This window comes from Myiozetetes cayanensis, unplaced genomic scaffold, assembly GCF_022539395.1.
Source record: "Myiozetetes cayanensis isolate MyiCay16 unplaced genomic scaffold, myiCay2020 scf3, whole genome shotgun sequence".
NCBI classification, from domain to species: Eukaryota; Metazoa; Chordata; class Aves; order Passeriformes; family Tyrannidae; genus Myiozetetes; species Myiozetetes cayanensis.
The window spans coordinates 36,132,835-36,147,358 of record NW_026087521.1 but is presented as its reverse complement, the minus strand read 5'-3'; the positions used below and the strand labels follow the sequence as shown (position 1 = coordinate 36,147,358).

The 14,524-nt window shown below is 36.0% G+C and overlaps 1 protein-coding gene across 5 annotated transcripts in view; it reads left to right on the top strand.

Moving 5' to 3' along the window:
- ZFC3H1 (zinc finger C3H1-type containing) overlaps nt 1-12,342 on the top strand; it is a 43,371-nt gene extending 31,029 nt beyond the window's left edge. For 3 of the 5 annotated variants that reach the window (XM_050323898.1, XM_050323897.1, XM_050323896.1), the window contains exons 24-35: nt 256-493; nt 1,613-1,718; nt 1,797-1,995; nt 2,454-2,548; nt 3,506-3,616; nt 5,829-5,933; nt 6,023-6,188; nt 6,918-7,018; nt 8,177-8,278; nt 8,877-8,916; nt 11,308-11,370; nt 11,496-12,341. In XM_050323898.1, coding sequence (XP_050179855.1) covers nt 256-493; nt 1,613-1,718; nt 1,797-1,995; nt 2,454-2,548; nt 3,506-3,616; nt 5,829-5,933; nt 6,023-6,188; nt 6,918-7,018; nt 8,177-8,278; nt 8,877-8,916; nt 11,308-11,370; nt 11,496-11,633 — 1,464 coding nt within the window. In that variant the 3' untranslated portion in view covers nt 11,634-12,341. Of the gene's footprint in view, nt 1-255; nt 494-1,612; nt 1,719-1,796; nt 1,996-2,453; nt 2,549-3,505; nt 3,617-5,828; nt 5,934-6,022; nt 6,189-6,917; nt 7,019-8,176; nt 8,279-8,876; nt 8,917-11,307; nt 11,371-11,495 lie in introns of all 5 variants that reach the window. The other 2 variants (XM_050323900.1, XM_050323901.1) reach the window with 2 other exon arrangements.
- Nucleotides 12,343-14,524: the final 2,182 nt, after the last annotated feature.

Sequence of the window (14,524 nt, the reverse complement as noted above, 5' to 3'; positions counted from 1 at the left end):
TGAGATGCATGTTTTCAAAGTGTCTCTTTCATTTTCCAAAATAACTGCCTTCTGCATTTTTCTGCACCTGTTCCTAGAAATCATGCATATGATCTGAATAGTCATGCATTCACATAAACTGAATATGATGATGATGATGATTGTAAAGAATTAGTTCCTGTCCTTTCTGTGGCAAAGATTTGAGAATATTAAAAATCACTCTTCCTGTTTCCTTTTCTATTCTTAAATGTAATGTATTTCTTTTAACCTTTACAGAATGCTTTAAAATCAGCAAATGAAAAGATAATATCAGAACACCTTACTGTAAGTGACCGTTGCTTGGCTTGGCTGGCTTACATCCATCTAATTGAATTTGGTGTTCTGCCAGTCAAGTTCTATGATCCAGCTAATGTCAGTCCTTCAAGGATTGTGCACAAAGAGCCATTTTTAATACCATGGCAAACAGTTCAAGATGTGAAGACCGATCCTGATACACTGTTAGCTATGTTTGAAGGTAAGATTAAGGAGGTAAACTACTTAATACATGTTGTAAATCAAGAAATATTATCCAACTTCTAGAATTTCAAGGCAGTGCAATATTGCTGATGACTCTGTTAAGCCGTTGGATTAATCCAGTGAATACTTAATTTTGATTTGAATGGAGCAGTGAAGAAACTTCATGATCTCGGGTCCTTAACAAACGCACTGAGTTCTTTATCTGTTGTTCAAAGCCACAGCCTTATCTTGATAGAATATGATGGTTCAGAGAAAAAGACCAGTCAGTGGCTTATGACTGCATGAAATTGCTAGTTTTCTTGGGCTTAAGCAAGCCAAACTTCTGTTATAATTCTTTCTTACCCTTTATCCCCTTATCAGGATGTGTTTACTGTAAGGCTGTTTTTCTGGAATGTTGTTAGTGTGTTTATCTCAATTCAGAGTTTAAATAAATGGAATAGTTCTTTTTTTTAAGATGTAAAATGAAGATATTAGAAGAAATTGAGTTCTTGACTTGTGTTACTGCCAGAGATAGATTTTATAGTAGCAGGGAAATGCTATTATGTAGCAATTGTAAGTTTCAGTAGTTAGTGTGTTAGCCAGCAGCAGTATTGAGTTGCTACTGAGAATATGTTGCAGTGAGTAATGCAGTGTAGAAATACTCAAGGATTGATGGAGTAGCCCAGCTGTGGGAGTAAAGGCAGTCTAGCCATGATAATTGGATGGATTATTGGATAATTCTTTATGATAATGGAGAAGAAAATTAATACCCTCTACTAGCTTCTGTCTCAGTAGCTTTCATCAGCTATGCTGGAAATCCTGGAATGTCATTTTAAATATAGTGATACGCTTCTACCTGTAATATTGCTGTAGCATTTCATTGGTAGGAAGTTGTTTTTAAAATGAATAAGAGATGAAACTGAAAGATTTTTGTCCTTGCACTGTGGTGATATGTGTAAGAAAACATTTCTAAACATTGTCTTTTTCTAATAATTTGCAAATGCAGCACTCTGACTAATATCTTTCCACACATATGTTTTTTCATTATGTTAAGGGATACTTTTTTCATGTTAAGGCTTCAAATAACTTCGACATTGCTTGAGGTCTAAAGGCTTCCTTTTTTACTTTTGTTTTGAAGATGCAGTCAAAACATGTACTGATGAAAGCCTTGAGGCTGACAAAAGAATAGCTGTCTGCTTTCCTCTCTACAGAAACATGATAGCTTTGCTGAAACTTCTTGAAAGGTAAGTTGTTTCAAATCGTTTTTGACTGGAGTATTCCACTGTGTTTTTTTTGAAAATTTATCTTTACTTTTCTTTAAGGTGGGAGTCTGCCACAGAACTTTGCAGATCTTTGTTGGAGCTCTGTCCTAACAACTGTCAGCTCTTGGAGAGTTTGGCCACCTTGTATTTGCAGATGGAACAGAGTGACAGTGCCTACAAGGTGTGGATTGGAGCTTTTGAGAAGAATCCTCAAAATGCAGAAATTTTTTATGGGTTGTGTAAATTTCTTGTTTCACAGGTAATACTCCACTTCAAAACCGATTTGTTAGTCTGCTAGATTTTTGAAGTTAGGTTTTGTGTGTTGATTGAAATACTCATCAAACGGATTAATCTTAATTATGTTTTTGTGATATCTAGTGCTCCTTTATATAGATGGGAAAAGTATAATTGCGAAGTGACATGATAAAAGATAACAGAAATTATATATAAAGTGATAAATTTATAGTTTGGATTGTTCTAATTCAGTGTTAATATCCTTAAGAAAGTAAAAGTAGACCCTGTAATATTTTTTCAGCTTTTTTCTGCTGCCTTCTGAGTGACCAGTTAGACTTCATTCTTGAGAGAATGAAAACAATGGAGCATTGCAGAGATAGGAATGCCGTTTGTTATTTATTTTGGTTGAGCTGTTCTTAGCATTTTCAGATTGATGTCTGATTTTATTTTTTTTCTTTAAAAAAACACAAAACAACAAAACAGGAAAGATCAAGCAGTATTCTTCCACTGTTGCAAGACTTTGTGGCAGCTTTCTTTGAGAATACATGCCAACAGCATGGTCCCATGGATCTCTTAAGGTACATTTAGAGTATTTTTTTTATTTAAATTTTGGCAATATTGGCCTTTTCTTGAATAAGAAATTGGTGTAGAACTTTTAAACTCTTATATTTTTTTAGCTTGGCATGATTTGCTAAAACTTCAGTGAATGATGATTTGGTAGTTCATAAAGTTTGTACTTGTTTTTGCATAGACACTAACTTGTAAACCCATGAGCATTGAAAAATAAAACAGCAGGCAAGTTCAATGTCTGGATTTGGGCAATGAAAATCAATCATATATATGTCAAAGTTGGTTTTGGTTCCCTGCCCCTCTAAAGCTGGGAGCCTAAAATTGCATATCTAAAATACCTTATTTAGGCACTTGCAAAAGTGCTCAGTCCGGAGGTGCTCAGCGTGTTATTAATCATATTATTATTGATGAAAAGACTCAGGTTTGATATGTAGCCTTTTCCACTTGAATTTTAGCACTTAATTGAGAGACTTACTGAAGTTTGGAAATAAGCAAGGTTCTTATGGTCAAAGTAGATGCTTCTGAAGGCCTTCAAAGCAAAAACCTTCTGTGCTATAGCTTATGCAGATGAAGTTTTGTAATGTTTTTATCTCTAAGTTAGGTATTAGATTTTGTTCCTGATTACATTTGTTTACATGAAATTTAGTACTGATAATGTAGTCTAGCTTGACTGTGTGTAGACAATTCTGCCTTGATGTATCTTATTTGGGGTGGGGAAAATCTCAGATATAAGGCAACATTTAACTCTGTATGTAATGAAGGAGTAAATGCCTTCTATATTAACTATTTCTTTATGTAATGTGTTCTGTATAAATTGTATCTAGTTAAAATTAAACTAAATCTAGGAAATGTGTATATTTTTAGTATTTTTCATGAGCTGGACTTTTGAACTGAATGTTACATCTACATAACATTTTTCCGTGTAGGATAATATTCTCATTTACTACTACCTTTTTCTCTTGTAGATATCTCCTGAATTTTCCAATGCCAATTGAATTTACATCACCTCTCTATAAAGAACATCTTATGGATGATGTTGTTAACCAGCAAATCCCATATCTGTGGCAGATCTACTGGTGAGATTTTTGTAAAGAATTTCTGAGAAACAGCTCTTGTGTCTGAGTAAATTCCATTTACAAAAAGCAGAGTATTTGTTACTTGCCTAAGGGTGTATCACTTCAGGTTCTTTCAGTAAATGGTCTGCCATTCCTCAGAAAACCTACCAGCCTGCTTCACAATGGAGATAATTTTATGAAACTGAATTGCATGTCACCTTAAATTCTACATATGAGAAATCTTTCACAAATTCTGACCTATGGGAACAGTAATAGGTGTGTTCATCTCAAAATTATTTTTTTGCTTTACTTTTGTTTTAGGTTGCTACTGCTAGTAGAGTTCTTTTTCCTGGCTTTCAATTATTTCCCTATAATTTTACAATAGTTTTCCCATTCTGTTTAGTCCTGGTCTCCCCACCTTCCTTGACCCACTTTTTCAGCTCTTCATGGAGAGAAGCCCCTCCACAGTAAACTGACCTGACCCTTTGCAAGAGATTGCAAAGGAACACATCTTTATCATGTATACACAATCTCTTTTCGTTTCTTCCTTTTGATAGCAGCAATCTACAGGATTGCCAAACACCAAAGTATTAGTTGTCTATAACTTATACTAGTTACATAACTGTGATTACTGAAGTGTTGGCTTAGGCTGTTTAACAAGTTTACCACTTCATGGTCTGGGTTTGTCAGTCTTCAGAAGTAGCTGTTTGGCTTTTAAGGTATGTAAAAAGGGCAAGGATGATGATGCTTCACATACTGAGTGAGGACTCCTTAGAACTTCTTCACCATTGTTGCTTATAGTTTTTAATTGGTAGGCAATATAAGGTAAAATGTATACTTTTCAAGAAAACCTCATCTAAACCTTATATAAATATTATCTTAATGTTTTGTTTTAGTATTGTCCATTAATACCGACTGAAATGCCTTTTTTTTTTCTAAAACAAAGTACCTCTTCACAAGGTCAGCTTTGGGTTTGGCACGTATACAGTAGAAGCATTGTTACCAAGACACTTGAGGTCACTCTTTAGTCATAAGGGACCTTGTGTTAAGCTCAGATGCTCCTCCTGTATTTTAGCACTTCCTTCCAAGAAGGGAAATTACTGCACTTGTATTAAGTGCCTAAATTACTTTCAGAGCTAGTAATTGAGTGTCTCTGTTTCAGTTTTGCTACAGTAAGTGTCTAGGTACCTGGGCCTGCATATCTGTCCTTTCTTTCTTCAGGTACAGAGGACAAAAGACATAAAAGTTCACTTTTAGCTACTGAAAATAGGTTGAAATCAGCAAAGCCTCAGAGGTCACGTTACAAGGTTTTACTTGCAGCGATCACAGTGTGTGTATGTGTGTGTGCACACAAATACATACACTCAGTTTTTCAGAAAGAGTAGCAAATTGGTGATTTAGTTTGTAGTTCTTGGGGAAAAGTAGTAGAATCAGGCACTCTGATTATGTGACCTTAGTCAGGAGGGTTCTGTAGCAAGGTAGCAACATCAGCTCTATCTTTGTATTTCTGTAATCTTTCATGAGGTTATTAGGGTTTTTTGGAGTATTTTTCTTCTCATGACTTAGTGAAAGCCTTATCTTTTTCCCAGTGTAATTTTACACTTTGAAATAAGGATTGTTCACCATGTCTTGATCAAACAATGTGTCTACTTCTGTCTTTGGTGAGATCCTGTATATTGGTCTTAGTGTGTGTTTCTTTGAGAACAAAATTAAGGTTTTTTTTTTTAAAATTGTCAAGTTGTTTTTTTTCCCTGACATGATCAGTATGTTTCTGCCCCAGATCCTGATAATACTTGTTTCAGAACACTAATTTTATTGCCACAGTCTGATACTATTTGTGAAGTAGCTTTATATCTGACTTTGAAATGTATTGTTCTGGAGCTCATACAGAAACTCAAGACTTGTCTCTGTTCTGTGGCAGACAGAGCGTTCATATTAGAAGGATTAATAAAAGGGTACTTCACAGGAATAGAAGATAATTCCTAAGATTTAAGTTGTTTTTAAGGGTTGCATTTTAAACTGCCTGGTTGCTTTATTATTCCTTGTCACCTGCTTTTGAGACTTACCCATTTTAATAAATTGACTGATAAATTAGTCTGTGATACTGCTAAACTGCAAACACTGTTTCTTTCTTGCATCTGAGGATGGGAAGTTCTTCATTGTATTTTACTCTTACTTTGCAATAAGGTGTATTGTTTCTGACATGCAACGCTTTATCTTTTTATATAAACAGTTTGTGCCAGTCTATTCATGCAAGTGTCGGTGAAGCACTGGATGCTTATGAAGCAGCTCTGGGGGCAGTGATGCAGCAGGAAACTGTTCAGAACATTTGGTTAGAGTAAGTTCGTAAGGGAAGAAAGTCAATTAATCTCAACTATTAAGTGAAGGCTACCAGAACCATCTATTTTCTTTTCTTTTTTCTTCCAGTTACCTTGTTTTTATCAATAGCAAAGTTGTTGGATCCAACAACAAAGTTCAAGAATTCAAGCTTTTTACTGATCTAGTGAACAGATGTCTGGTGACAGTCCCCACACGATACCCAATTCCGTTTAGTACTGCTGATTATTGGACCAATTATGAGTTTCATAATAAGGTAAAAATGCGTCTGTGGACTGTTTAAATTAAACAAAGAGGCTACCTGTTAGCAGGTACCTGTAATCTACTTGTTCAAATACAGCACCAGTAATATATGAACACTGGAAGATAGGAGTTACTAAGAAAAGAAACAACAGTCTGAGGGTTGTAGTGTTTTGAGCAGAAGAGTATCTGTCAGCAACCTTTTGAGTAAAGGGTGTGTAAGGCAAAGAGAAACTTTATGGCATGTTTTAATACTGTGAATACAGCTGTTGATGACAAATTATTTTTTTCTAGAGAGAAGAGAAAATGTATAAGGGAGGGAAGATATGGCTGAGCACGAGTGGTCTGAAGAGCTATAATACTGGCAGATGGAAACAGTATTTAACCTATCAGTTTTTTCTCAGAAATTACAGTGGTTGAGAAACAGGAGGAGTAAAGTTATGAGTAAAAACAAGTTGAGCAATTACCCAAACAGAATAAAGTTTATAGAAATGCTGGACCCCATTTTGCTAACATGCAGTGCATTTCTCGTTGCTCACTAAGTGCAGGCTAGAGGGACTAAAATATGTGTGCTAGCAACTTGACACTGACTTTTTATTGTGCAAATTGATTTCTGTACCCTTGAGTGATAAGGTTTGAAGGTGGCAACTCACTTTAGTCATAGTGTTCATAGTTTGTCATTCCATTATTCTTAGCAAAGTAAGAGCTATAAAGTGGATTAATGTTTATAATTCAAATTCTACAGGTAATTCTTTTTTATTTGAGCTGCATTCCAAAATCTCAGCATTCCAAAACCTTGGAACGGTTTTGTTCTACCATGCCTACTAATCCTGGACTTGCACTGAGGTAAGTAAAAATACTTACAATCAAGACCAACAGACTGTTAACATAACTACTGTTTTTTGTGTAAGATGTGCATGATTTGCTTTCTACTAAGAAGTAAAACTCTTCCTCTATTATTGCATGTTGCTTGAGGTATATTGTGCCTTCTGACATCATCTCAATCTTGTATTTGACAAGGTTCTATTCTATCTACAGACAGGTTATAATTATGCCAGAATTAACTCTGCATTATACACAATGAGTAAAAGTGGTCAAAATTTCAAGTGTGTAAAGAAATGTCAGATATATGTTAAAATTTTGTTGTTACTTGTTGATCTATAGTTCTGGTATAGAACAAACAAAAATGGATACACCAGTCTGTAACAGTGCACCTTAAGCACTTGATATTTATTTAGCAAAGAGAAACCATAATTTAAAAAAAACCAACTTATGGGAAACAGAACCAGTTAATGTAAACATTGCACTGATTCTTGCTTGAACAGCATTTCAAAATGTGCTCTTCCAGGATTAGAGAGTCCATGTTTTACTGTAATCAGGTGCAGTGAACGCATGAGTATTTGAGTAGTTTTGAAAAGTTCTGAAACACTGTTCATCATCAACAATGACCCCAAAGAACTCAAAGCAAGACTTGAAATGAGTGTATGTGGTTGTGGGCGTGGGGAGAGTATGACACACCTGCTTTTGGCACATGAAGTTGAATGACTTAATTTTAAACCAAGTTGCGATTCTGTCTAGATGGAACTTGCAGCTCCCTTAAACAATGTTGATACTGCATGAAATGGGTGAGCAGAACTGACTAAACAGTACCTCTAGCCACATGACTGTAAAACTAATTTACCTCCTTTCAAATGTGCAGTTACCTTGTGCATGCTAAAAGTGGATTTTGTAGTCCACTTGTAATCTTGTAACGTGCCAAGATCATATTTTCTCTCTGATTTCATACTTCTTAGTTATTCTCTGAAAGCGTATTTTAACATTTTTGTTTTGTTTTGAGAGCATGATCAGTTAATATTGTATATGGTGGCTTGGGTTTTTTCCTACTTGCAATTCTCAGCTCAGATTAGGTATAATATATTTTGTGTAGTGCGTTTGTATCTTTGGACAGCTTTTATGGTCCAAGTGATTAGAGCAGTGTTCCTTTCTCATGAATACCTTTTACAGACTGCTTCTGCGATACTGGGAGGAGAGCAATGTTCAAATTCTGAAACTACAAGCCAAGATGTTTACATATAATATCCCAACATGCCTGGCCATCTGGAAAATGTAATGCAACAGTCATACATCTGTTTTCATAGATATTGCTTTTGTTTATAAGGTTTACATCACAAAGGTAAATCTGAAATGTCCTTCCAATTGGGCTTGTAGTGGAAGCCTCTCTTTCATTAGCTTATTATTTAGAGAGTAACTGTTTGTTACAGCAGACAGAGGTACTGTCACTTCTTAAAAATGAGAAGTGGAATTTTCCTCTTGGAGAAACTTATGTGAATGAATATTATGCAGATAAATATGAATTATGTATTTTAAAGTTGCCTTTTTAAATTCAACTATTGACTTCTGTCTCCCCCTCTCTACCCCTCCCCTTTATATATCACAATAGCAGTATTCTCCATTATCCAGTGATGCTGAACTGATCTTTTTCTTCAGTGTTTGTTCATAATGGGGAACAACTGAAATGTCTTGCTCATGTAAGGTTGTTTTTAAAAAATGGCTATTTTTATCTTTTCATATAGATTAACTTCATTGGAATTTAGTCAGTTTCTTCTCAAGGAATTAGTAATTCCATTCCACAGTCAGTATTCTGCCACTAATGGCATTTAAAATAATTCAAGAATAAATGTTTGTATATATTTCTTTTCCTCAGAGCCATTGCTGCCGAATGCTTTCTAATGGGACAAAGAGAAGTAAGTCAACACAGTGTACTAAAATGAGTAATTATGAAATTCTGTAAGACTTCTCATATCTTGACTTTATCCAAAGCAATGGTCATCTTGTAAACCCAAGATTCCTAGGTAGTTGAAATACTCTTGTTTATAAACATCACAACATTTACCTCAAGTGTGAGAAATGTCTTTGACAGTCAAGGTTAGAATGGATTGTATGATGAATGAGTACTTGGGCATACTGTTTCTGTTTCTCTCTCCCTTACTGGGAGGGCGGTATTCTCCCATTTGATTTTTTAAATTTTGGTTTTTTATCTTGAGGAGACTGCTAGAACTTAAAATACAGTAGAGGGAAGACAGACTTATCTTAGACAGATCTAATGACTGTCTTTACAAGTAGATAAGAAAGCTGGAGAGGAACTTCTTACAAGGGCATGTAGTACTAGGACAAGAGGGAATGGCTTCAAACTAACAGGTTTAGATTGGATATTAGGAAAAATTAACTGTGAGCCTGGTGAGATACAAACAGGTTGCCCAAAGAAGTTGCAGATACCCCATCCCTGGAAGTGTTCAGGGCCAGACTGGATGGGCCTTTGAGCAAGCTGGTCTAGTGGAAGGTGCTCATGTCAGGAAGGTTGTAATTAGATGATGTGTAAGGTCCCTTCCAACCCAAACCATTCTTTGATTCTATGAAGTAGTTGGAAGACTGGGTCTGTCACATGAGTGTATGTAAAGAGTTTGAATAGTCCCTGACCACCCAAAAGACATCAGTTCTTTTTCTCCAAAAATAACAAGTTATTGGTACTTAGGGGAGGGAAAAATCACTGTATACAAATACAAGAGGTTTTTGGCACAGCAACTGAATCACATTTCAGTTCAAACAGAATGATCTTCCTGGTGTTGCTGCTGTCAAAATACTCTTCTGCCTGTGGAAGGATGCTGTGTATGTGTGTGTGGGGGAGTATCATGAGGCCCTAGATATGTGACTCACCACTTGCTTGTGGTGTCTTTGAGCTACTACTTTGCTGTGTCTTGTTTTGTGTCATTGTTTTAGTGACTTCTTAGCATCCTTCTATTTTTGTGTGTAGTCTTTCTTTTGAATCCATGTTAAAGCTTAACTGATCTATAAAGGGTAGCATGGCTATTGTTAGACTTGCATATGAAATCTTTTCTTTCCTTTTTTACTGTCCCCTACAATGTTTAAAAAGAACATCCCCCAGGTAGAGTTATTTGGTTTGTAAGTTCAAATAATTCAAAGTCAGGAGATATCAAAGGCATGGTTGCCTATTCAACCTTAATTCTGTCTCTGTTGGTTTGGTGTAATCTGTAATTAGTCACAGATCCCTGCTTCAGTCATTGTATTAGATGGACTACATCTTAAGGCACTGCCTATAGGAAGGCTGGTGACTGGAAAGATCCCTGATTTGTTTGGTTAGAAAAATATATTTCAAATGCATCAAAAAGAGGGCCCTTAAAGAAAATGAACAAATTAAAATGAAGGCATATGTGAAACATTGTAGCTGGATTACACCCAGAAGAAATCTCCTGGTTTTCTTCTGCAACCACCTCACTAATTATATGGTATGTGATAAAATCACTTAAGTAGGTACACACAGTGCAGTTGGTTTTTTTTTCTGGGGGGGATCTTAGTTTGGGATGTAGTGATCACTTAAAACTGTTTACACAAATCAGTGATTGTTCCAGATAACTGGATTTTCTAGTAAACAAGTAGGATATTGGTTTCAAATTGAATTGTGATTCAGATTCTGGATTTCCTGTTCCTGGAGAACCCGTCACTTACTCTCTTCAGAGGTCATGTAAAGGTTTGTTAATATAAAAATGGGTACAAGTATTTAAAAAGCCAACAAGTACCTCCCCTAATGAGTCTGACTGAAGCTGGTACTTTAGATACCAGTAGTTGGAGGCTTAAGTAAGTATTAGCATTAAATGTTTTGGTCCTCTATTTTGAACCATAAAATGGTAAACCCATTTTCTTTGAGAGTTGCAAAAACTCAGATTGACTGTTAAAGTACACATAGAAGCTGAAAGAAAAAAGCCCATGAAACAGTTATTTTCATTGCAGGATTGGGATGATATGCAGTAAACAAGACCTTGAGACTACATATTGAGTGGTGAAAGAGAAATATTCAGTAAGCTGCTTCATTCCCTGAATGTGTTCCATCCTGTGCAATGAATGAGGCAAGAATCTTGTGAAGAAAAATAGAATGTACTCATGTAACTAACCATGTTCATACAAGGGTCAGAATTAAGGTCAGACATAAACTTGCCTTTGCTTTTAGTAGCAATTCACTTTAAAACTAGTTTTAAAATAATTGCAAGACATTTTTGTGCTTCGCATCATTCGAGTGCATGAAATTGTGCTGACTTTTAATACTTGCCTTTATTTTGCAGGTCCATCATTTATATCAGAGAGCCCTTCAGAAGTTACCTCTATGTGCAACACTGTGGAAAGATGTAATGTTTTCTCCTTATGATTCAGTTTGAGGTTTCATATAAATTTTCTCCATATCCCATATCCATAGATGTGGTGATGCTCAGGCTCTGGCTAAATCTTATATCTGCTTCCCCCTCTCTTTCAGCAACTCTTGTTTGAAGCATCAGGAGGAGGTAAAACTGATAACCTGAGAAAACTAGTTTCCAAGTGCCAAGAGGTTGGAGTCAGCCTAGATGAGCTTTTAAATTTAAACACTTACAGAACAGAAAACAAGAATTACTGAACACTCAGTATGGTCAGCCGTAAGTCCTATAAAATGCCAAAATCAGTTGAATGGTTCTTCAGGCTGATCCATGCCCTAAGATCTGTGTAAGGCAGATGAGTATTGCTGAGCATATCAAGTCTCCAGTCTGCTTTCCTTGAACCTGGAAACAATTAACATGACCTTCTTCTGGAAACATGAACTCCCTGTCTGGCCTTGCTTCTGGGCCCCGCCAGATTCTCATAACGTCATCTACGTAAGTATAGTTAATCAAAATGACAGACTTTATTTTTTTATGTTTTCTTTTTATTTACTATTTTCTTTGTTTTGCTGTTCCTGATTCACTTGACACTCTCGCTGATGCCTGAGAGATCTGTGTTTCGGATTAATTTACTGGGCTGTGTTTACAGTAAAAAACAAGTAGTCCATTTTGGGTTTTTCCTTTTTTAAACCTTTTTTGAGACTTTTTCATTACAGGATTTAAAACAAAAGCAGCCGCTCTTAAGGAAAGTGTAACTGCCGTGGCCACAAGTATGCTTCTTGCACTTGAAGGCTCTAAGAGGGCTGCTTACTGCCCTTTTCTGCATTGGACTCATGGCAGAGACTATTAAACTTGAAGAAACTATTGCAAATGCCAGTGCATCAGAACCTAAGAGTGGTCAATTATGTGCAATTTTTTGTAAAGAAATTTTAATTTATAATAAAGTTTAACAGTTTAAAGAAAAATAATACTGATCTGTTTTGTTTTGGTGCTACTGTGGGGTATTATAGGTGCTTTCACAGAGATATTTTCAATACAAGCTGACTTCTCAAAAAAAAAATCTGGTGTCTTTTTAATTTTGATCAAAAGGCAGGCAAATGTGGTTGAGCTGCCTGTTGTGGATGTATAATAACTTCATCCCCTTGGATTTTTTTCATCCCCTTGCCTAGGTACACAGATGTTTCTCCCATAAATGACTATTCCTATCAATAATACCACTTCAGTAATGAGAAATGCATTTTATATTATCCTTTCTGCCTGAAATGAAATGAGGCCCACTTTCCAAAGTTGCTCCATGTACACTGCAGAGAGATGCTGCCAGCCCACTGAACCAGTGATGATGGGGCTGTTCACATCAGGTTGGCTTTCCACCTGTTTTTCCATCTGTGCCAAATCATATCAAAAGATGGTTGTAGTACCTATTGCAGAGGTGATTTACGAAGATGCCAGTAAATGAGCGGTCTTCATGTTTGAGAGTGAGTGGTTTGTGACACAGAACTTCCAGCAACTTTCAAACCCCTTACTTTAGCTGAAGTTTAACATGCAAACTACAAAACCAGTATCGGAAAAGCTGACTCAAACCTGTTCTTCGTTGTAGTAGAGTAGTATCTTGGGGTTTTTTCACACTTACGTAGTACGACACAGACCACAAAAGTGCAGTACCTAATTTTTTTTTATTAAAAACCCCTCAAGTTTGGAAAATGCTGGCTTACATTGCCCAAATTTTTTTTCATAATTTGTCTTTAATATTTTGCAGATAAATAGATATTTTTCTGCAGCAGTGTTAATTTTAGTGGGATACCATTTTAACTATTCCGCTATTCAAAATGGAAAAGCTGCCAAGGGTTACAGCACTTTTAATGCTGCTCTGCGTGTTCCTTACTTTAGGCTGGTCTTACACTTAGGGCTGTTAACTTTGTGACCTTTCTCGCCTTGCTGTACAGTGACTTTATAACAAAAGGCCTCATGGTTCTTCCTGAAGAGACCTTAAGCTCTTCATTTCTATCAAGGATCAATCATGGATACACCACCTTAATGGCTTCTCACATAGTTGAAGATAAGGGCAGGGGGAACAAAAAACCCACAGTGTTCTGGCTTACACTGCCCTTAATTCATATTGTTTTGATTAAAATACTCATGGTTTATTAGTGTGGCCTTTTGACCCAATTTTGCTTGATGGTATATGAAAGTGGCTAACCATAATGGGAATTGTTAATGTAGGAGCTGACACGAAGAAATATGAAGAAGCTGTAGAATTTTTAGAGCAGCACAAGCATTTTCTTTCACCAGACAAGAAATAAAATGCACTGCTAGGTAATGTGGAAGTGCCAGGCAGGATTTAGTACTCCCACAGGTCTGCACTTACCATGGAATCCTCTCTAGGCTTTGGTATTCTCACAGCTATAAAGAGGGATTTTTGTTTCCAAAACAAAAAAGGGGCTTTCTGTCATTTGGGAAACTTAATTCGTCACCAGGAAGAATGGAATGTACCACAGGTATTAATCTACATATTAGTCTTTCAAATTAGTGATCTTTCCTAAGGACTTCTGTAAGAAATTTCTGATTATGAGCAATAGTGGTGAAGAACTGGGAATAAAGGATAACTCCAGGTAATCAAGCGAACTACTAACTGCCTAAGAGGAAAAATAACTTCAGGGGGAAAGCACACTAAATTTTATGTAAAACTGTTCTGTGCTCAGAATGGTTACTTGATGAATAGGAATTTGATTATTTGGTCTTTAAAGTTTTTCTGGAAATAAAGTCTAGGTTTTCAATAGTACTGCACCAAACTATTCTCACTACAGTATTCTTCATTTTCTGGCTCATGCAAAGATGATACATTATTGAGCAAAACATTCAGCTGCATTTATTAGGAAGAAAAATAAATGGAAATTATTGTTTGTTTTAGTAGATTCAGTGAAGACCTACATGAAGATAATCTCTTTTGGTGTTAGTCATTTTACTGCTTATCCAGATCAGTTTATGGGATGCTGTTTACTTTTCACAAAAGTTGCGTTTCAACCAAACTTTGTTACAGATGTACAAGGTGAGGGTATGTTTTAAGTGCAGAGGGAAACAACAAGGGGAGGTAAGCAGGAAAGTTTTAAAGAATTGTTTAGGTAGGAAATTTAGATAGAAAGGTTACCACTGC